Below are 23,747 nucleotides of genomic sequence, written 5' to 3' on the forward strand. Positions count from 1 at the left end.
TTTCCTGGTTACAAACAGATGTGGATTGACTAATGTCGTATGGAAAGTTTCTTTCTGGTTCAAGGTACAGCCAGGATCCCCAAGAAGTGTGTGGTGGGTAGCTCCTGCCGTCTTTTCCCAGGTGGACATTGGTACTGGAATCACACTAAGCCACTTGTAAATCTCAGCAAACTGTTTTGATTTGCCAGTGGCAATCAGTTCTTCAGGGTACTTATTTATTACCAAAACATACGTAATAACCTGTGGCTTTTTTTTCATTGTGGGCAGCCATTTTTGCTTTGAAAAATGAAGTAGGATTCTTATGTAATCCCATACATATATTTTATATATATACATAGGATAATTAAACTCCTATTGTATTACTTAAAAGTGTTACTTTGGTGGAGACCGTTTGTTCCCCTGTTCAATCAATCTGGTGCAAAAATTTCTCTAGATCCTTTCTTTTCCTCCTGTGTATCACTTTTGATGAAAAGTGATCAAAACCAAATACAGTACAAAATGTGAATGTATCATTGATTTAAGCAATGGCACAGTAAGATTTTATTTCTTCCCTTTTTTTGCTTCCATCAAAAAGTTTCTTTCCCTTAATGAAGACTAAACATTAAATGATAATGTTTCTTGTTGAACAGTCACCTCCATTCATTTTTAGTTTGAGAGTAAAAGTATTTTAAAATTTTGATGAATAGTGGGTTTTTTTAATTATTTTTTTTCCAAGAATTTATTTTCCACAATGAATTTTATACTGTGAATCGTGGTTCCTCATCCATATGTTTTCATGGGTCCTCAAAAATTTCTCCATTTCTCAACCCATCAGCCTTTGGAGTAAAAGCAAATGCTTCCTTAAACCTGAATATGTTTCATCCTTTACTGGCTCCTTAATTACATTAATTTTTAAATCATTTCAACAGGATTAAATGACATGTTTTCTTTTCATTAGAGCTGTGTTGCTTCTCTTAAAGCACTTTTTTATTGATAATAAATGTTATCCAAGCGTGGTTTTGAACTACTAATGCCAATGTAAAGGTCACTTTTTGATATTTCTGTAGTATCAGCCATATAATGGGATCAGCCACAGTGACACTCTGTTCTGGCAGTAAATTAATGATGAATGTTGCATTATTCTAGCACTTTGTTCTGTAGTATGGTAGCGTCTTCATAAGTTTCAGATAAATCACAGACATATCAGTGATTAATCTGAAATCCATCTTTTTTCAAATTTTTATTATTTCTTACCATGCTTTATTTGAAAAAAACATTGTTTTGCCATGAGTAAGCCAGGTTCCTTTGAACAATATTCTTCCATCTCCCTCCACATTGAAGAGTGACATTATGAGGTTGCTTACTGCTTTTTAGAAGTATTACTATTCTCTTTGTGGTCCTTCTTACATCTAGGAAGCAATCTTCCTTGGTCTTTAAATTTTGCATGATTATGAAGAAGAAATATTTTTAATATAAGTTTTGCTTTGGGTGTTTTTTTTTTTTGGTTTGTTTTGTTTTTTTCATTCTTTCCCTTAAGGCTGTTTTCTTAAAACCTCTTCAACTAAAGACAAATCTGGTGTCTTTGGTGTACATCACCATGGTAGTCCTACCTGGGTGGAATATATGTGTGCTGTTTTGGCTGAAATTATGTTAAAGAAGTTTTTGAAAGTTAAACTGAGCTATTTTTGGTTTGTTCTGCAATATGTCTTCACGCTGAGAGTCACAATAAGGCCATAGCAAAGGAGCAAAATATGAGAGCCTATTAAAAGTCTAATTCTGTGTTTCATTTCAGTCATTCAAGTTATCTTACCTATTCTCAGCTGGAATTTGCCACATTCCCTTTTACCATCTCTTTCTCTATGTTATTTTTGCAATGATGTCTGATCACTGAACATTTTTATGGGCTCTAAAAACATACAGTGCCCGCCTTAGATAGCTGGGCTGTGAATGCGAGAGCCTGAGGATATGGATCTTTGCTGGATTGTGATCAGGACTTGTTTGCATGGGTAGGTACATGTGTCATGTGCAGCTAGGGAGTTTTGATGAGTTTCCAGCACATACATCCCGTGGGTCAGTGCCAGGTGTTTCCTGTAATTCTTAGTCTTCCTGCCTCCAGTACTGCTCTGGCCTGGAAGCTGAGGGGTATGCACATGTGCACACACGCATTCTTTCATGTGACAAAAATTAAAAGTTTAAACTACTTTGATTTTTTTTAATTTGATTTTTGGTTTTAAATAAGTGTCAATTTGATTGTAGTTGGCTAGTAAAGGTATAAATAAAGTAAAATATCTCAAACACACATGTATGTGTGTGGCTCTGTGTCTTGTACATACGTTTTTCAAAGGTTGTCAGTTTTTCTTTAAATTGAACAAATTATACTGTTTAACTGTCACAACAGATGTCAACAGGGATGTGAAGGGGTCTGAATTTAAAGAGCAACTAAATACTTGGTCATAAAGAAGCTTTCCATGCAATGAACACACTAATAGTACGAGGTCTCCACTCTTCAGACAAGAAAACTAGGAAAGTGGAAGAAGATTTGGAAGAGAGAAATTATCCCTTAGGAAAAAGGGATCTTTGACGATTCGGGTTTTAACAGACAGGGGAAACAGTCTCACATCCAGTATTTCTGGGAGTTGAGAAGTATGCGTAACTAAGAGTTTAAAACTCAGATTCCTGTTTATGCTAAAATGATCGGACTGTCAGAGAAATAATGCTTTACAGATGTAATGGCACTGGATAGAACAATTTATGCCATAAAAAGTATAAAACTTATATGAATAGGCTTGGTAGATTTTGTTTATTAACCACTTACAGATGTGGGCTATAACTTAGGATGCAACATTGCAAATGCAAGAGAAGTAGACTTTTTCAGAAGATCTGCTGTCCAACATCGAAGTCAATGTACAAAGCTCTTCTCTATAAAATAACATAGGAAAACTGAGGCTTGAAAAGTAGAATCAATAATGTGATTTTTCACAAGGAATTGTCTTATAATTTAAGCCAGATGTTTGAAGAAGACTGTGTTCCTCAAGTATTACTAAGAAAAAGATGTGGAATATATGACATGTTGTCACTGTTCTTCTTTTCTAATTTGTAAATTTGAAAAGGTGATTTACAGAGCAATTCTAAAACAACCAGAGGCTATAGCTCTTTAAAACAAACATTAAAAAAAAACACAAAACAAAACAAACAAAAAAATCCAAACAAAAAACCACCCCCCCAAAAAAACCCACACCAGAAAAACGCAAGACACATTTTATCACAGTGATTTAGGCCAAATCTTTTATGGTCTTCTCTTTCTGTACTTCTATCAGGCGAGGTTTTGCTCTCTAATATCACGGATTTTGAATAAATAGTAACAAGTGCTGTTGTCTTTGGTTCCATGAGTTTCTATTTTAATGCACTTGAACCTGAACAGTTTTCTGTTTTGGTACCAGAGGTACCAAAAGCCTAGGTAGTATTTACCATAGAACACAACCTGCCTGGGTTGTGCAAAAAATAGGGCTTTGGATGGTCCTTCCCTGCCAGGAACACCAGTGGGACTGGTGCCCATTGCTTGTTGTCCCTAAGCAGGCAGAAAGCCTATCAGCACCATCGCAGATGTGAAGGCACAAAATGTGAATCATTAAAGCCCATCACAGGAACAGCAGAGGACAAGATGCAGAGATTTGCTGCTAACAACCCAGTTAGTTATGGCTATGTGATCATTCAGAAAATACCTTTGGAAAGCACATTTTAGGCTTCCAAGAACGTAGGTTGCTGGCTGAATTTAAGCTAGATGCCTTGAGGAATCACTCCCTTGCCATCCTTAATTTTTTTATGCATCCTTGTGTTGGTAGGTTATGAAGCCTTTTCTGGCTGTTGCGTACAGTAAAAAGTGGTTTGCTTGTTGCTCCCACTTTGTGCCACCATTACCGGTTTAGGTAGACAGCCAGGTATATTTTATGTATATTACAATGTAGATGTGGAAGTCTTGCTCTGGTCTGGTTTCATACAGTGACATTGAAGTGAGAGATATTTTTATCAATATGCTAGTTTAATGAGTCGTGTCAGCTTAATCAATGTATGATTTTAACAGTAGAGTCTGTGGGTCCTATTTGAATAAATTCTGTAAGGTCCATACTGTACTTCAGATTTTAATGATGTTTTGTACTAGTATTGCAATAACTATCTGAGGCTATGTGCATTAATTACTGTTACTGAACTGACCAGAGAGGTGGCAAAAGAGAAGGTGGGGACAAACACACAATAATGGCATGTGCATAACAAACAATTATTTTCAGAATGCTCAGTATAGGTTCTTTTAAATCTTTCCAAAGAGGAAAGATATAACATTTTTACTCTGTTTTAACTCAGAAACAAATCTGGGGATCTTTGAATGCCTTTTTTGCAGATAAAAGGGAAGGGGGGTGGGAGGGGGGGAGAAACGTGTAGATTGTGGCAAATGGCTTACAGAAAATCCAGACAACATACTTTTAATTTTTGTTTCCCTGGATTCTACCCACTAGAGGATAACTCACCCATTTGATTTATTGTCATATTTAAACAACTGTCAGGGACTTCAGAAAGATGCAGTTTATATCAAAGCACGGTGAAGTAAAATTAGCTAAATTGCTCAAGTGAAGAATCCAATATGATAAAATAACTAAGGGAGGCTTACAGGTGAATTCAAAACCAAGCTTACACAAAAAGGGAAACTATGTGGAAGGATGAGCTAACTCCATGCCAGAGCTGGAGCCATTTGCTAGGGGAGCTTGGTTATGCATAAAGAAACATGTGCAGGACTTCAGCTCCTTGCCTTGCTTTGTTCTGACCTAAAAAAAAATCTGAAATCACCCAAAGTTTTAAAAAAATTAAAAAAAAAAAAAAAAGTCTTGGAGGTCTACATTTGTGACTACTCATTTATTTGCATCAGATATTCCAGCCCATCTGTTCTGTTGTGCTCTCTGTGCTCACTAGAGACTTAAAAACATACTACTTAAATATATTAGGAAACCAATGATTACTTTAACCAAACAAAATGATTACTTTTTTCTTTATTGAATCCCTATCCAGAGATGTTTCTTACATCTTATGTTAAGTAAGGTGATTTACATTCATCATATGCTCTGCATGCAGGCATTGGTTTGAATCCCAATTAAGGCTGACATTTAAGGACATCTGCGTGGGTGTGCACTAAAATAAAACAATATTTGTCCCAAAACTGAGATAATAGGAGATGCTGGTGACTTTTCTTACCTGTGAAAAAATGAGGGAGTTCTTTAAGCTCAGAGCATGCCTTTTGTTACAGGACAAAAGGTTATAGCTCTCAGAAGGGGCTTTGTGTTTTTACATATTTATATGAGAAAAGCTGCAATGTTATCATTTTGGTGACTATGATGACTAGGAAGCACCACTTAGTGCTCATACTGTACCCATCTAGTTACAGGAATGTATATAACTGGTCACATCCCATGTCTCTTACAAAACATACATCAAATTTCATCAGCTGAGGCAACAGCTTTCATTTATAATTAATAACCTGTTAGGTAAGCTTTGCCTACACTTACAGTTGGCTATGTTATCCTATGTATTCCTATTAAAAATGGAAGACATTTTAGCAAGGTTAGAAGTAGATGAGGTAGTTAGGAGGGAAGAGTGTTAAAAATGTGCTAAGGTGTTGGAGGTCTACAGATAAATGGTGATCTAATGAAATACCACCATGGAATAATTACAAGCTCAGGGTTTGCTTGGCTTGGCTTTTGTCCTATCTAGAAATGTGGTTTAGTTTATATTTCTGTTCATGCTGTATTTACAGGCAAAGAAAGGAAACTATGCTTTCCTGTGGGATGTGACAGTGGTGGAATATGCTGCGCTGACAGATGACGAATGCTCTGTGACAGTCATTGGAAACAGCATCAGCAGCAAAGGATATGGGATAGCACTCCAGCATGGAAGTCCCTACAGAGATCTTTTCTCCCAGAGGTAAATTGAAACAAAGCTTGTTTTATAGGATTCCTGTCTACAACCAGCAACCATTTGTGGTTCACATCAATTTTGGCAATTATTGAATAAAGGACAGTGAATAAGTGACAGCAGAAAGGTTACGAGTTTAGGATTCAGCAAAGCTGCTACTTCTGCTCTTCATACATCTGCTTAGGGAGGAGGGGACTGGAGGTGGTGTGTGGCCTCGTAACTCCAGGCAGCAGTGCCTCTGGCAGAAAAAGGACTGATGTTCAGAGCTCTGTATGAGCTAGGGGAGAGATTGAAGAGAGCTCTTTGATTCACGCTACGTTTTGCAGGCTATGAAGCAACACGTTGCTCCCTACAGTAAGCGTGTAATAATGCCCTGGTTTATCCTTTAGGGTGGAGAGACAGGTCGAAGGCTTAGAGCGGTACAGGAAAACAAGAATTGCTACGTATTGCATGGAATTGCCAAGACTGAGACTATAAGACTATGCCATTTAGTGATCTCTGAGATGTCAGCTAGGAATATCTTTTTTCACATGAATGTGTACACTGAAACGAAGACATGCAGTTGTGCAGGCATGTGTGGCCTCAGCAGAAGGTGAGCCGGTGCTCTGCTCCAGGAAGGGGGTTGAAGTAAGATTTCCTTGTCTTGCTCCTTCTTTATAAAAAGAAGTAAAGCTCCAGCTGCGTAACCAGAAACAAAGCTGCCTCCAGAGAAAAGATTGTTAGTAAACAGCTAGAACACTTATCAAACCAAATCCAAAATGAATCATTCATGGACAGAAAGGACACTTCACAAGAGACAAAACAATGATTAATTAGCAACTGTTAACACAGTAATTCAGGCATGAAGTAACAGCATTGAAGTAAAATCTTTTTGAATAAGCTACGTTTGCATAAGTAAATGAGTTGGTTGCTGCTTAAACAGATTTGTATTGTGGCACACAAACAGTAGCATGTTTAGTCTCACATGATTTTGAAATTATTGTGAGAGCAGCAGTGGAGTGGGTTGAGCGTTTCGCTAGTGGGACCAGCTGTTGCAGCTGAATGTAGCCAGACAAGCCATGACTAACTGGAATATGGTGATTTCCCTTGGAAGAAGTGCTTCTTGCATTGCAGTGGAATTTTTTTACAGTCTCTTCTTTTTCTAAAGTTACCCAGTGGAGTTTACCTGCTGCTGTAAGTAGAAAGAAATCTTGCTGTAACAGAGTTTCAGAGTGAGAATGCTACACGGTGGTGATGGTGGTGGTGGAATGGAGTTTTGAATGGTGGGACAGTAGATTTAAGAGTTATGTGACATACAGAAAAGATGAAAAAACTGAAAGAGTATCATTGAAAATAATACTTGTCTTCTGAAATTTCTGCAGGATCCTAGAGTTGCAAGAAAGTGGAGATTTGGATGTTCTTAAACAGAAATGGTGGCCACGGATGGGACGTTGTGACCTGAATAGCCATACCAATGCACAGACAGATGGGAAGGCACTCAAGCTTCACAGTTTTGCAGGCGTTTTCTGCATTTTAGCAATAGGCCTTCTTCTTGCATGCTTGGTGGCAGCATTGGAGTTGTGGTGGAACAGCAACCGTTGTCATCAAGAAACACCGAAAGAGGTCCATAACTTTTATTCTTATCACAATTAAAAGTAGAAAACACAAAAGAAAGAGCAAGGAAGTGGAAGTTGTGGGATTTTAGGTGCTCTCATACAATAAATTCGATATATTTTGATTTGCCATACTAAGCTTTGCATATAACTTTTTGGGTGGTTGTTTCTAAACAAATAAAAAACCCCAACAAAACGTGTCTTTTGTGCACATGGAAGGTGCCAAACTGACAACCCTGGAGACTAAAGTCCTCTATTTATTTATAGAGCAGGTACAGCATGGGCAGCAGCAGTGCAAACTTCCCCACATTGCCCCACCAATGTGCCTCAGTCCTGAGCTGGTGAGACCACCTTTAGGGGTAAGAGAGTAGTTCAGAAACACACCCTTGGCCTCTCTGCTGTGAGTGACTGGGAGACCAGTCATGGGCACCCATTTGTGCCGCCTGTGGTAATGTTTTCTGTGATCTGAGACCCCCTGCGTTGGCTGTGAGAGCCATATCTATCCTGCACAGGCTGTGCAGCTGCCAGCCAGCTGGTAGCTGTTTTCCTTCATGGCTGACCTAGGCTGAGTTTGAAGAGGTACACGAGCAATTAAAAATCAACCAGCTAGTTATTAATTGAATAAGCCATATTGCCATGACACTGTGGAAATGCTTCCTTTCTTTTGAAATCAGTTTTATTTCTAAAAGTAGGAGACTCTGAGTAAACCAACCTTCATATAACATATTTTACCTAGGAAAATACATCTGAGAATTCCTTCGGTTTGAAGTTTTCATGCACAGCAGCAGTAGTTAGCAATGCTATGATAGAATAATCAGCACACACTCAGACCTGTCTTGCATGAAGCCTGTATTTGTTTACGTAGATTAAATGTTTAACAGACTAACCTCTTGTAATTTTGGAGACGCTGAGGCATTTGTAGGTGCTTTCATCTTGGAGCAGATGTTTGTTACAAGCAAATAATAGCAGTGAGCTACACTACAGCTGGAAAACAGTGCATAGCCCATCAATTCCAATCTATGTTTCTCGAGTTGCCAGGAGTACTACGCTAATTGACATACCTATCACCTGTAAGCAATTCTGGCAAATGGTATCTGGAGATATATGTTGCAGTCTGTAATGCTGTGAAATATTTATCAGTAAGATTCCATTCTTCTGAGTTCCTGCTTCTCCCATTTGAATTCATCCATCAAGTGCTTGGTGATAAACATCTGTACCATGTTTGTGGGACAAAGCTGTAAAGTCACTTGCCTGTGGCTCCACTACATGCAGCAGTGAAAGGGAAATGTTGGTAAAAGGAAGCATGGCTCCACTTTGCACAATGTAGTACTCCAAAAGCAGGCACAGGGAGAGTGTGAGTAGGTACTCTTGCTTATAAAGTAGGTTTCATATGAAGAGAAGTGCGTCTTTCATTGCTCTTTGGTTAAATACTGTAGAATTTTGCCCCGCTGCCTTGTAGAAGTCACTCCTGCTGTAACCCCAAAGGCCCCACTCCACGTGAGCGTGCCGAAGGCCTCTCCCCAGCAGCAGAGCGCTCGCTGCCTGTGGTGGAAGCCTGGCAGGGCAAGGGACAGGGACCTTGTGTGCCGTGTCCTCAAGCTGCCTGTGCACAAGCATTCCTCTTGCTATACTATGCAGTGTGTTCCCCTCTCTACGCTCAGGGACTCACCTTGGTGCATCTTTGTAGAGTGAGATGAGTATGCCCCAATGGCAGTTTCATATAAGTAAGGTGAAATAATTCACTCTTTTATTGCAAGGAGTTTAAAATACTCAGTTTCCATCTCTGGAAAAGGATCTGCTTTCCTGAGTTTAAGTATTTTCTTTTTCCCCATCCCCTTTGTTTTGCTTTTTATGATGTAAGAAGAGTTATTGCAAATCCCTGCCTACCCCATCCCAACTTTCCTCCCCTTCCCATCCGTCTCCTCCTCCTGCCCTTTCCCTCCACTGCGTTCCAGATTAGGGTTGCTCTGTACGCCCTCTTGCAGTTCCTGTGACAAACAATAGAATACTTTTAAGCTTCCATTTAAAAAAAAAAATATATATACTAAGGTTATCCATACAGTAAAGCTGTACTTGGGAAGACCACCAGTGTGTGGGACTGGGCCTGCCCGTGGAGCATAGCCACTCTGGGTTAAGGCTGGCAAGTTAAACCTGGTCACAGCACACATAAACAGGCTCGGGAGAGGTCGGTGATGTGGGTGCTGCCGAGAGGGAGCAGAGTCAGTGGGAGCCCTGGCACAAGCAGGTTGTTGAGTTTGAACGGGGAAGTGTGTGTTCCTGAGGAGAGGGCACAGGGATGAGGGCTCACAGGCTGAGCCAGCCAGGAGGAAAGCGTAAGGCAGGTATGCGAGGCAGGCGGGAGGGAATGTAATGAGGGGTCCCTCAAGAGGACAGTGGGGTGCAACGAAAGGCAGGTGGCTAGAAGCACCTTTGGGTCAGGTGAGAGCAGCTGGAGGGAAGAGGACACTGCTGTCCCAACCACGGGTGGGCACGGTCTTCTGCGATCCTCTGCTTAAGCATGGCACAGCCCCACCTTGCCGTTACACTCAAAACTTTATTCCACCCAGACCCACTGCAGGCCGGGACGTGTGACACGGTGCCTGTCACCTGAGCTCAGCCTGGCCTGGCCAGGGGTCCTGGCCCCTCAGCCCCTCACCCAGCTCCAGCTGGCCTGGGGAGGTGGGACCCCTGTGAGGCTGCAGTGGGTGCATGACTGGCCGCCTGTGGCTGATGGCCGCTCACAGCTGATGGCCACCTGCCCGGGGCTGGGCTGGGATTGCACCGTGGGGCTGGGAGGAGGGGTCCAGTCACAGTGACTGCAACATCAGCTCAGATATATCAGCAAAGGAGCGTAGCAGATGTTTCTCGGTAGATCAGTGGGCAGAGATATAAATTTTATCTATGTACTACTAGTGAGGAGGGATTGAAGCAGGATTGCTGATGGCTACTGTAATTCAGATAGGAAACCACGTTCCAGAAAAGGTGGTGTAGGTTGGTTGAAGATTTTCAACATATTTAGGAGAACCAAGTTTTGAAACTTTGGGAAAGATATGATCCAGAGATGATGGGAGTGTTAAGTCCTGGGGACTGCTGTGCTTGAGTCAGGAGCAGTGGCTGAGTGTTGCTGGGGGACCAAAAGCAAAAAGAGGATTTGATCTCCAGGAGGTGTTATTCAGGAGATCCCATTTCTGTCACAGCATCTCTACAGCAATGGTCATAATAACAGAGCCGCAGCATGCGTAGCATGTACAGAACGTTAAAATCTGCCTCCTGGCTGCATCTGATACTCCAGCCAAATTATTAGTTCAAGAACAGCTGCAAACTTAAGTCATGCTGCTGATTTTCTTTTGCTTTTGGGAAGGCTTTGGCACAACATGAGTGTTGTGATATCACCTAAAAATTGTGGAAGCTGGATCGTCTCCCAACCATTTTCTTCTATCAAGCGCAGAGCTTGTGGAGGGTCACGGAAGGACTAGACTGGTGTCTCCTCATGCAGAAGTCACCTCATGAGTTGAAGGGCAAGGAGGCACTGTTCGGCTTCTGTGACCCTTACCCCATCAGGAGCTTTATCAATCCGTTGTAGAAAATGACAGCGGATTCAGCCTTGAATAAGGAGTTAACATAACTTGTGGAGCCCTTGCATAACATTCTGTCTTTGGCTTGACCCGCTTGGTAGGCTGCATCATGCCGACAGCTGGCAACTCAAAAACCGGAGAGATGTTGGGAAGATGAATGCACGACTGCTCTGGCAGATTTATGACAGGGTTGGGCAGCTTGCTGGAGAGAGAGCAAGGAATTTTTTAGAGGCTCATTTTGTATGTTGAGGATCTGTGAAGTCTAGCTGGAAGAATGTGCACAGCCCTCATTAGCACTGGAGAAATGTTTTCAGCCGACACTGACGTGTTGATATTTGCCAATTCATTATCTTTTCCTCGTCCACTTTGTATGCCTTTTGTGGACCTTAGCCTGAGCCAATACATTGAGGTGTTCAAGGACTCAGATGTCTGTGTGGTATAAATCACAAATATTAATTACAGTAAGTGTGAAAAATGTAGTGTTAACTATGTAACTGGGAGGAACAGAAAGCCTGTCTTTTGAAACCTGACACCATAAGTTGGGACTTTGACATTAATTTGTTCTACGTTTGTAGTAACTCTTCTTTATGGGGAGAGTGATGTCAGATGGAGACTACTTCCAACTGGAATATTTTTTACATTATTCGCATATGAAGAAAATCTGCCCCACTCAATTAAAAAAATGTATTGTTCCTACCTATTAAGTCAATTAATTAATATAAACCTCCAGGAAGGATGGACTTCCTTTACTTTTCCAAAACACAGCTGTCATTGGTTCACCATTCTATCATGCAAGGTATAGTGAAATTTCTTGCTAGATTAGGGAAGGCTGGGTGGATTTTCAGGATATTGTTACAAGGTACTTTTGTTTGAAGCAGATTTGTAAAAATGTTTCTAATGAGTACTGTGGTAATAATCTTAATGTCTCCCTTTTAATTCTTCATTTAATCCATATCAGATCAGATTAACAAAAGAAAGATTAGCTTCAGTATCAGGAAAAAATGTATAGCTGCAACACTGTGCCACGTTCTTCTACTAGAGTTCAAGTCTGTAATCTCCTAAAGTTGGACAGATCTCTGGTAAAGTTTAAATGCCCTTATTAATTTCTAATTCAGCAAAATTTACATTTGGTCATGTTTTTTAAATTAGATTTTCCAGAATTTATAATTATCCTCTCCTAATTGTTAATAGGCAGCTATTCTATACCCGCTGTGAAATTTAGCTATCTCATGTATCTATCTCTGTGTGCTAAAATCTTAAATTTACACAGGTGCTACTCAGCCTGCAATACTGATACCTAATCTTTTGACTTTGATAAGCTTTAGTAATGCGGGGATTTATAAAAAAGTGAAAATTACTATTTATTCTGGAATCTCTGTTCAGTCACTCTATGTCCCTTTTGACTAACTGAGCAATCAGATAGTTATTGAAACCTAGTACCATAGAAGTGTTGAGTTTTCAGTAATTATCTCCCAATTTCTATATCTTTTGATATGTGTCTTACGCATTTATTTCATTATATCAGTAAGCTATAATATAATGTGAATCATTTAACTGCCAAGGGCTTTGCCACATTATCAGGTTGTTGGTATCTTTTATTCCATTTGACACACCGAAAGACAGTTTTCAAATCTTCATTGTCATTATGATCAAGTGTCACTGCTTACTGCAATGGACACCCCAGCATCCTCTGTGCTTTATCATCTATGTCTTACTGTGATGTACTATTCCTCTTGAAGATTATTACTTCTGAGATCTCTTCAGAACTATTAAAAAAGCGGTCCTAGTTCATCCACACACTATACTCCAAAACTGAAAACTTAGGCACAAAGATAAAATATCATATTATTCATGGAGATGCATTCACTCAAACCAAATTAATGGCCAACTCTATATCAAAGAAAATTAGTCACTTATACAGGATGATTTTTTTTGCTGGGAACTGATACTTGGTGCATCTTCCATGAAAGGCAATACTGATTCGGCCACTGTTACAGTATACAATACAGCTCTGGAAAGATAATGTTAGAATGTTCTCAAGAAATTGTTGGATTGATTCTTTCTTAGCTCAGATAATATATATTAGAAATCAGAACTGTATTTTCTCCAAACCAGTTGTGCCACTCCTAGCAATGTGTTTCAGAATCTGTACCCAGCGTGTTGGCAGTTTTGTAGTGCTTGAAGATTTTGGGGTTTTACTGGTTAAGGAATGGCATTATTTTCCATCTCCTGAGTTGTGACTAGTCATTGCCTCATAGCTTCTGTCAAATTTATAATTCATTAACAATCACAGTCTTCACAGCTTAGTTTTTAATTTCTTAACTGTCTCATACTTCTGCAAAATCATTTTATTCAACAGACTCTTTTCGCTTTTCTGTTTGCACTTTTTTTTAAAAATAATTAAAAGAAGGCAGCAATTCAGGTACCCTCCAGAGCACGAACAGACTTGTGTTCTAGTAGCAGCCTCTTATCATTCTTGTTTCCTGCTACTCCCAGCTTAACAATGTTTTAAATGTTATTTAATCTCAAAAAGTCTAGACTCTGCAATACTTTCTAGCTCTATAGGATAGTAGGAGGTAGTGACATTACTCTAAAAAATATCAGAAATATTTTGGCAGTATGCAGGATGAAAGAAAGAAAATCTCTATCTCTGGCCAGGGCAGCTTTGTATGATCTGCCTTAAGTTCCCATGTTTCCATGTTCAATGATATGCAAATTCCAGCCTACCTCAAACCCTGTATTTCCAGCTTTAGCAGTCATGAAAGTTACCCACTAGGACTCTCTTCTGTTATTAGAAGACAGTGAAACCCCGTGTACCTTAGAAGTGGAAGTATGAAATCACAGATACAGTCCAATGGATCAAAATTTGTCACTGCTAAGAATTGTGGTTTGCACTGTATTCTCCAACCAGATATTATTCCATGGCAACCAAGGCTTCCGTACCTTCAGCATGGCGTCAGCAGCGTTGTTTTTGATTATTAAAGAGTCTTACGCTTTCAACATTATCTTCACTTCCCTTGTCTTTGTCACTTCATTTACCTTGTCTCCTTTGTGGTGTTATCTTTTTATCTGACAATTTGATTTCCCCGGGGATGGTTCCTTTTGAGAGTGAAAGGAAACATGAGATCATCAAACTGATATTTTATTTTCCCTTCATTGCATGTCCTCTATATTTTATCTTGTTTTTATTTTAAATTATTTTTTCTGTATTTTTATGACATATCTGAAATCTTTGTACATTTTTTGCTCAGTTGCATATAAATGATCATTTGTTTGTACCACTGTATTGTATCTACTTTTCTAAGAATAAATAAAGTTTTTTGGGGAAAATAAATCATGCAAACACTGGCAAAATAATGCATTTTAATGCCGTATAGAAATTCAGTTTGAATATAATAAGCTGAGGAACTTCATTTAACTAGCATTTTAAAAGCAGCAGAGCAGTGTTAAGAATCAGTCATCCCAGAATGCACAATTTCATGTTGTTTGATGATGAAGTATAAGCTGGAAGAATCAGTTAAAGAGAAGAAAAAAAAAAAAAAAGGCAAAACCAACAAAACAGGATATAATGTATAAATTGCCTTGTACAGAAACTGATAATAGCTGGAAAGGCATCTTAAGAAACTCAGTGTTGGCTTTTTATATGAGTGAAGAAACAAGATTTTTTCGTTAGAGCTCCCTAGCAGTGAAGCAGATATTCTGTGATACCTGGTCACAGAGAGCTTGCTCATCAGAATCCAATTAAATCAGTCAATTTTTGCTATAGATCACCATAGATTTAGGTCAAGTCTGTAATGAATCTAAAAGTGACATGTCATCCCCATGACTGATGACACCAGGCCCAGGCTTCTGCTACCCAAAGCAGTATGGAAGCATTCAAGTTTGGTTCCAGCATATTTCCCTAGCTGCAAGGAAGGGATTTTTCTGTTTGGTTTAATTTTTCTCTCAGTCATATAAGAAAACCCTGCTAAATGGAATTCTTAGGGATATAATCTGGATTTACTTGGCATGAACCTTGTGGGGGGCAGGGAGGAATTGAACAGAAATAAGCATAAAAAAGGAGTGTTGCCATGCAGGGAAGTCAGAAAGAACCAACCTGTTCAAAGTTGCAGTTTCGTACTGATTTTAAGTACTTGCTTAAGTTGCATTATATCACCTATCCCAGAGGACTTCTGTGGCTACTCATGTGCTTGGCCTGAGCTTATGTGTTTTACTGAGTTGGAGCCTTAATGTGTCAGATTCTTTTAGATTCTTCACACAGTGTTTACAGAGCTAATGTTTGTACATTTTATCTCAGCCTACAGTGGTATTTTAAAGTTGAATTTTTGAGGGGGTGGTGGGGGTGGTGGGCGGTGTTGAATGTTCAGTAATAACAAAAGCAGTAAAAGTTCAAAATAAAAACCATAAAATGTTACTTTTTTCTCAATTTTTTTTACGTTTTTGTGGTTTGTAAAATGCCTTAGGCCTTGATCCAACTAAGTATTTAAACATGTATGTAAAGTTTAGTGAGAGTTTGATCCTGATCTCACCCAGATCACCAGAATGCTTCTATTCATTTAATGGTGTAGGATCAAACCTACTTTGCTTTGAAACCAACAAATACGCAGCATAAACTGGAAGCTACATGTGCACTGAAGTAATTTGTTGAAGGCTGAACTCACCATACAATAATATTAACAAGAAATTTATAAATCTATTTATCCATTGAATTTTAATCAATTTATAATACCTGAAATAACCTGCGCTCAATATTAACAAAATATTAAGGAATCACAGATACTAATATTGTGGAAAACATACATTTACTTTTTTTAAAAAATCTTGATGATTTGATTGTGATTTTCCATAAGTTGATAATCATATTTATAAGCCCATGTATAGAAAAGACCTACTCAGACTTACTCAACATAACAAGTACTATTTCTTCAGAAGTATTTGGTATCCAAGAGTTCTCTGCTGGGAAACTGGTGGCCAGGTTTTTATTATGCTGAGCTATTTTAATGATTTGACTGGCCATGTCTTTTCTCATGTTGAAATAGGAGCTTGGGCAGCTTCCAAAATACAGCCGTGAATGGGGGTGCAGAAGCCTTTTCAAAAGTCAGTTCTTAATTAAAACATCTGTGGATAATAGTCAGGAGTAAGAGTTTTCGAAGGCTTTTGCATAACTGGAGTGGAGACCAGAGGCTTTGCGAGGCAACTGTCGCTGGGCATCAGGTTGTAGAAACAACTCCTTGTGTCTCCTGTGCCAAATCACTCTTGTACTCCTGGCATAATAGGAAAAAACGGGAACTTCTGAGATTTGGATTTGACTAGGCTGGAATGGTGAAAAACGATGATGATAGAGCAATCTGTTATGCCTGATGCTCCAGTAGAGTAAATCAGACAAAGGGTAGCATTGCTTTCCTTTGGGCTCAGTAGAGTGAAAAATTACATCCCTTATGGACTAGATAATAATTTAGGATTTAAAAGCTGTGTAAATCAATGTAAAGAATCCATTAATTTTTAGTGAGTTTTGGAACAGAATCTTCATGAATTTGATCTTTACTTCTTAAAAGGATAATCTGTCACTTCACGGGGTCATTTTAGATGCAGTTGGATTCTGAAAACAGCACCCTCTTCAGGGCCATCCTCTTTGGTTACAGTGGTTAAAATTTGCTATTTCAAACCAGAAGTATAAGAAGTAATAAGTATGTTTTGTGCAAAAAAAGAGTGAAATATTAATTATATTGTTAGCCTCACTATCTTGATCCTTTTTTTTTTCTCCCCACATCATCTTTTTCCCTTTCTACCTGGAGATGGCCAATGATGTGAGGTTCGGCCTCAGGAGCATGGTGAGAATTTATAATGAACATACAGATAACTGGTTTGTTGTTCAAAATGCCTGCACAGATGAATCCTTGCTAGTTTTCTTCTCATCTTTACCTCTCTCTGGAAATCCCCTTGAACCTAACCTTCGTGTTGTTGGAAATGCCTGTAACTATGAAGTAACTATACGAAGTGTGTGCACTGTAAAGGTTTATCCATTGCAAGTTCTTTCTCCTACGAGTTCCTTTGCAGAGACATTGGCATGCTCATCAACCAGCATTCATTCAGTACTGCATTTTGCTGCTTGTGTTGAAAAATGTTTCTTTGCATTCTCTTACTGTCCTGTTTATTTTTAACCTCATGAAAACTGTGGAAACATCTGTATAATGGGAACTGGTCATTCATTTTCTTTGTAGTTGAGTTACCAGCTTCTAATGCTTGTGAAACAAAGTTGGTAAGGACTTTAAAGTTTGAATACCTCAGCATGAGGCTGAATGTCCCCTCTTGTATTGAGTAACGAATGAAGATGCTATCACAGCCTCTTAACTTTGTGGGTGTGAGTCTGCTGTTGGTTGTAAGGACTAGCCAGTGTTTTTTCTGTGATTGAACTTAGTTAATGGGTTATGATGAACGTGGGAGCAGATTACAGCAAGAGGCTGTGGGGCTACCTGCTGTCACCTAAGGTGCAATGCCTGTCCCAGTGGTGCTGTGTCCTGCATATTTATTCACACAGCGCCATAGCATGGGCTGCAGTTGAAGATAAAAAATACAGACAGATGTTTAAATTGGTGTGCATCATCAGCTTCAATGGTCTGGTGGGGAGCTTACTGTCTGGTGTATTTCTGGGCAAGGCACACAGGCACAAACCATGGGACAGTTACAGTCATTACAGAATTAGATGCCTGGCTAGATGTGATTTCAAGTTAGATAAATCTAACCTGGGTTGGGTGGGCAATGTGAGTGTGGGAAGATGTGAACTGCTCCATGAAGCTCCTTGCTACTTGTAACAAGGCTGTAGCAAGACGCTTGTTACTTGATTGGTCTCTAGGTTTTTTGGTAATAGTTTCTTACTTTGATCGATCATAGATACTTTCTGGCTATGGGTAGGTGGGAATAAACTTTGGCAATGTATTTGAAACAATTTTCTATCACATTAACGTCATCTTTGCAGCATTCTGTTATTTCTCACTTTTTTCCAGGTTTACTTAGGAGGGAAAAGAATATTACTGTCTCTGCATAAAGGAATTTCTGCTCTCTGGTGAAGGAGAGCATCTCCTAGTGAATAAGGTGGCCTCATACATATTTTTTTAATGCAGTTTTGTTTCTTTGAAGGTGATTACACATTGAATGAAATTAATATATCTTGCAAAACTCTTTAATTTCTTTTATTCTTTCAATCTGATAACAGTCTAGTGGACCTTAGCTGATGTTAGTCTCAATGCATTCTTCTAACAGCTGTTTTATGGATGATGGCTTAGTTAATTGCTAATTTAAAATACATAGTACAGGTTCCACTTATAAGAGCAGAAACTTGATTGCAGAGTTGGGCCTATTTATAAATGTTTTTCAAGTAGACTCTTGAGGTGCACCTGTACGTATTTCTAATAAGATAGTGTTATGGTCAAACCAGCATCTAGTGGAGTACACTCAGAAACCACTCAGCAAATTTTATGTAACATTAAGTGCTATTTGACTAGGTCAGTTGCCTGTGTTAAATTAGTGATGGCAAACATATATCATTGCTGCATCTGTTTACATGTCTGTCTGCATTTCACTGGCATTGTCGACTACAGTATCTCCGGAATGATGAGCGTGGCAAAATAAGTCATATTAAAAAGGAGTTATTTGTATTAATATAACATCATATTGTGTTGTCGTTGTTGTGCAGCACATCTATTACATATAGCATCACTGCTTTTTATTCTTGAACAAGCCAATTATGTCTGGTTTTGCCACTCTGTCAAAGCCCCCTGGAATAAATTAATATTACAGCTTTACATATGCAGTAGCTGTAGCTGAAAGTAATGATAATGACCCTTGGTGAATATAGAATTTCAAAATAATCTTAAACAAATACACATATGCTGCTTCTTCGTTTTTCCTTAACCAGCTAAGTGTTTTGAGCCCATGATGTCTGAAACCCCACGGACAGAAATTGGTGGCTGAGTGGAGCTGTGGGTTTTGATGCCGAGCTATGAAAAGAACAGCCTATGGGTACCTGAGTGTGGAAACGACACTTTGATTTTCATATATTTTTGTTCGGTGTTTCAGTTGTGCAGTATGTCTGTCTGAGCATGGAAGTGCCTCAGAGGCTTCCTTTCTGTCTAGCTGGGTACAAGTGTGCCTTCCATCATCTGTGTCTCGTGACCACTGATACTTGTATTTTTTAATATATGTGTGTGAGTTAAGAGGTGGTTTATATAGATGGTAGAGGGACTGGCATGTAACCTGGTCAAGGCCAGAAAAGGAAATGTCTCTCTGAGGCTGGGACTTGACTCAGAGTTTGAATCCTAGCACTAATCACAAAATTGTCTTATTTTTAAAATAGTTTTTCATAGTGTGAAAATGTAATATTAACATTTATGTCTTGGTTTCATTCTCTCACCAAAAGATAATTCTTCATATTGTCATACAAGACAGAAACAAAGAAACAAAACAGAAATGCACCATGGTTGATGATTAAAACTATATTACTTTAAAAACCGTATTTTCTGCATATGTCCTGAGGCTTATTAAGAACTGCATTAGCAGGCTTTTAATATTTGGCACAGTTATCACCATCTGACCCGGAGGTATTGACGCATTCATGATAGTCCCTCGGTCTATGTGCCTGCCTGCCCGTATTGGCTACATTTCTGAATTTTTAGTGCTTGATATTTAGGGTCAGAACCATCAGTCTTTTTCTTCTCCTCTAATCTAGAGTGGTTTTATTTGTATGAGTGGGACACAGATGCAACTTATCACAGTTTTGGCATAGTTTTAGCATCAAATTTCTGGAAATATTTGGCCTTTCTGTTGGGGCATTTGTCTCCCTTTTTGGCCTTACTGAAACTGCTTCATCAGCTTGTAACATTTTTATCTCTTCAAGTGGCCTCTCTTGAACTTTGTGATAAGATCAGAGAAATCACAAGTAAGAACAGGTGGCCGCATTAGTGTCTTTACTAAAAATATTTTTCTCAAATATCTCCCCTTTGGAAAATCCCAACCATTGCAAGCCTGGCAGCTGAACAGTATTACCTTTGAAATAATTGTGTTTAGAGTGATATAGGCAATTTCTTGAAAACATCAGCCAGTAGCTCCTTTCCAACACTCAGTGCAATGGCTCTCAAATTTGATAATATTAGCTGATTCCAAACCTCACAAGTAGTTTCATATTCTTTCAATCTGACTGCCTACACACTTTTATGAGAGCCCACTGTCAAAATTCACAGAAAATAAGCTAGAAAAAAAAAATTGATTACTCTGTAAATCATCCTGTCTACATTTATATCTTTCCATAATTTCTCTCTGCATGATAAAGCCAAACTTGGTTAGTCCTGAAAGGGAATCATAGTTTCTTGCAGGTGCAGCCATGCAGGGTTAGTCGTTCCCAGATAATTATGGTGAGCATCCTTCAAATCCATGCCAACGGTCACCACGGTGAGCTCATGCTGTCAGTCATAGGCCATTGAACCTGTCGCTCATGATTGGGTGCTTGGGATGTATCACAAACATGCCCTTCATTTGCCTTCCCAGAATGACATTTAAATTGGTATTTATGAGTAAGACAGTTTCCTGACCAGAAGCATTGTTTGGTTAGCTGTTTTCCTTAACCTCGAGGAGGATAAGCCTGTGTTTGCAATCCATTTTCCTTACACATGATATTTTTTCTTCCCTTCACTGAATAATTTCTTCAACTGATCTATTCGTATTGAAAATAGAATTATGAAGGTAGCAAATCAAAATTATTTCATCCTCTTCTGGCAACACATGTGTGTATGTTTACCCAAGGTAGCTACATATGAAAAGTGAAGTTGAATTGGCTTGAAACCTCTGAAATGTGACATATTTCTATTAACAGTTTTGCATATTAAGTACAAAAAACAAAGAGAAGAAACCTTTGGTAACGTGTCTGTCATGGACACTGGAGTATGAAGTTTGGAGTTCATTCATTCAGCTCTTGAAGAGACTTCACTGGAGCTAAGTGGAGCTGAAGCCAGAGACCTTTGTGAAGAGAAGCAGTAAGGCTTCCCCTGGGGGGCTGGCCTTTGGAGGAGGGAAGACTGTGCTGGAAAACTGGCACACTAGCCTCCACTACGGCTCCTGGTTTTTCTGTCCAGCTGCCAGCTCTGGTGCCTTGCCACTTCCTAGCCCCAAGTCTTAATATATTAATTTGTAGTAATTTATTAATTTTATTGCATTTATTTTGTCATAGAGAAATGCAAAAATAGAGAACAGTTACAGCATCAGAAAGCTTAAAAGTCTTTTGCAATGCTACTTTACCGTTTCACAATTAAGGTGACAAAGCCTCAGCAAATGAAAGAAAACCCCTGCAACCTAACTAAGTGCTTAAGTATTTAAACAGATGGTTCATATTTAATGAGAATCATAGAACTAAAAGGAGAATACTGAGCTGACGGGGGAGCAAAACGTCATAACTTTTACAACTTTTTTTCTGGCTTTATTACCATTTAACACTTTTTCCATTAATTTTGTTACTTTTCCCTAACATATGGTTTGTTACTGAATTTTCCAAGAGGACAATAAAGGAAAAGAAAGATGAGGTTTACAGAATTTACAAATTCTGAAAACTTGGTTTGTCAAATAAAGATATCCCAAAACCTTCAGTTCTGGAAATCTTGGGATTCAAGGCAGTCTTCTAGTATGTAACGGCAAACGAATCTTCTCCAGAGTTTCTAGTTTTTATCTTAGGGTTGTTTTTTTTAAAAAAAAATAAAAATTGAAAAAAATCATTCATTCAGCATTAAGATCTTTTCATACAAAGCTTGACATTTAGTTATTCAGCTGCTCTTCATCTAATAAGGCAACGAAAAAAGGAAGAACCTTTAAAAATGTATTTCTATTATTCCTCAGAGACAGGGTTGTTTTCCTTAACCTTTACAAACATTTTATTTTAACAACAAAAAGAGGGAATGATGTGAACTTCTGGGCTCTTGGAAGCCTTTAAAAAGTTTTCTCTGATCTTAATAAGGCCAGAAAGTTGTCCTTAATGCTGAAGGAAGAGTTAGAAGTAGGTGAATGATATCCCCACCCCTGCCTCTTAAAAAAATCCCAAGCATTTACTTCTCTACTTTGTAAAGTGTTCTGTTGTAGATAAAATATGATGTCTGTGTGCAGGGATTATGTTCTTCTTGATAATGAAAACTTCAGCGGAGTGAAACACGTTTATATTATGAAACATAAGCAACTACATATCCACCATTTGCTGAGGAATGCTGTCCCAGGGCTGGACTGTGCACAGCAGGAGAAGGCAACCCTGTTAGGCCAGCGGAGGGAAACATTCCAAACGATGTCATCCTGGATAACCCCTCTGGTCTGGACCAGGAGATGTTAAGAGCAGCCCATCTGAGGCTCTTTATGTTTACATCTTAAGAAGAGTTAAGCTAATATATAACCAGGATTCATTTGTCCTTTGAATTTTATGACCTTTTGTGCACAGATGCTCCAAATGAAGAGCACACTTCATTCACAAATGGATTTTTTCCTCTACAAACAGTTAATGATTGCGTGTTGAAAATACCAAAGCTCTACCTTTCCCTCTGGCTTGGCTAGTTATCCCAGTCACGTTATATTTGTTCCTGTAGTAAAGCGGGTTGGAATGCAATCAAACGATACAAATGAAATATTTTCACTTGAAATGATCAGAAGAAGGTATTTGGCAAAAGCTCTGAAAAATGCTAACGAGTCATGAGCATTCCTCCAGTCTTACTTAAGAATATTTTTCTATTGTTTGCTCAGTTCTAACCTGAGTTCTCTACTTTTTTTCTTATTTTGTACTAGAAGCTTAGCAAGAATATCAATCCCAGATAACTAGAATGCCAACCTAGGAGTCTAAATCAAAGCTAGCAGCATTTTTGAGAAAAGAAATATTACTGGGTACCCAAAGAAGCATTTTGTAACAGACTTCTGGGAGTTAGCTTCCTTAGACATAGATATCATTGTGCCTGGTGGCTCCTGAATTTTCTGGATAAACAGAACTTTGCAGCAAACTTTTATTGGCAGACAGCTGAGGAAGACACAGCAGTGTGCAGGCAAATGTCTGTGCAAAAGGAACCCACCCACAGAAGTTGAGCCTTTACTCCCAACAGGGAAAAAAATGAGAACGCTTCTCACACTTGCCCCCAGTCCACAATTTTACTTCAAGAAAGAGAAATACATAAAATTATGAATTAAACTTGTGTAATCCTTTGGCCACTGTAGCACAAATCTTTAATTTACCTAGCTGCAGAGTTTATGAAAAAGCCTCTGTTATTGTCAGCTTGGTGCATTGTCTGACATACTGAAGGAAGAGCCTGACGTGTCAGGTACGGCTGATGGCAAGAAGGACTTAACACAGCTGCAGGGGTTATCTGATCAGCTGTTGCATGGTCCCTTTCTGCTGCAAAAGTTTATTTGTTTTTTTATTGTCTACTGATTTTCTCTAAGTCAAAATTATCTCATTAGAAGATTTGGCTGAAAAAGCAATATTTTTAAAAGAATAGTTTGTTTCTTTGGTGAGGAAGATGGTACCCCCAGGTTTCTGGGAGTTTTATTGGTGTTTCGGTGGATTTGTGATGTAAATGAAATGGGAATTCATTTTCTACTGATTAGCAAAGCTTAGCCCTGTAATTGTGGAACA

At 38.9% G+C, this 23,747-nt stretch overlaps 1 protein-coding gene across 3 annotated transcripts in view; it reads left to right on the forward strand.

Annotated features, from left to right (window-relative positions):
* The window catches only part of GRID1 (glutamate ionotropic receptor delta type subunit 1), a 550,527-nt gene that overhangs the window by 524,534 nt on the left and 2,246 nt on the right, over positions 1-23,747 (forward strand). For 2 of the 3 annotated variants that reach the window (XM_080402703.1, XM_080402705.1), the window contains 3 exons: positions 5,780-5,946; positions 7,299-7,539; positions 16,900-16,935. In XM_080402703.1, the coding sequence (XP_080258829.1) occupies positions 5,780-5,946; positions 7,299-7,539; positions 16,900-16,935 (444 nt within the window). The remainder of the gene's footprint in view (positions 1-5,779; positions 5,947-7,298; positions 7,540-16,899; positions 16,936-23,747) is intronic. The other variant, XM_080402704.1, reaches the window with a different exon arrangement.

The sequence above is a fragment of the Falco punctatus genome (assembly GCF_963210335.1).
Source record: "Falco punctatus genome assembly, chromosome: 9".
NCBI lineage: Eukaryota > Metazoa > Chordata > Aves > Falconiformes > Falconidae > Falco > Falco punctatus.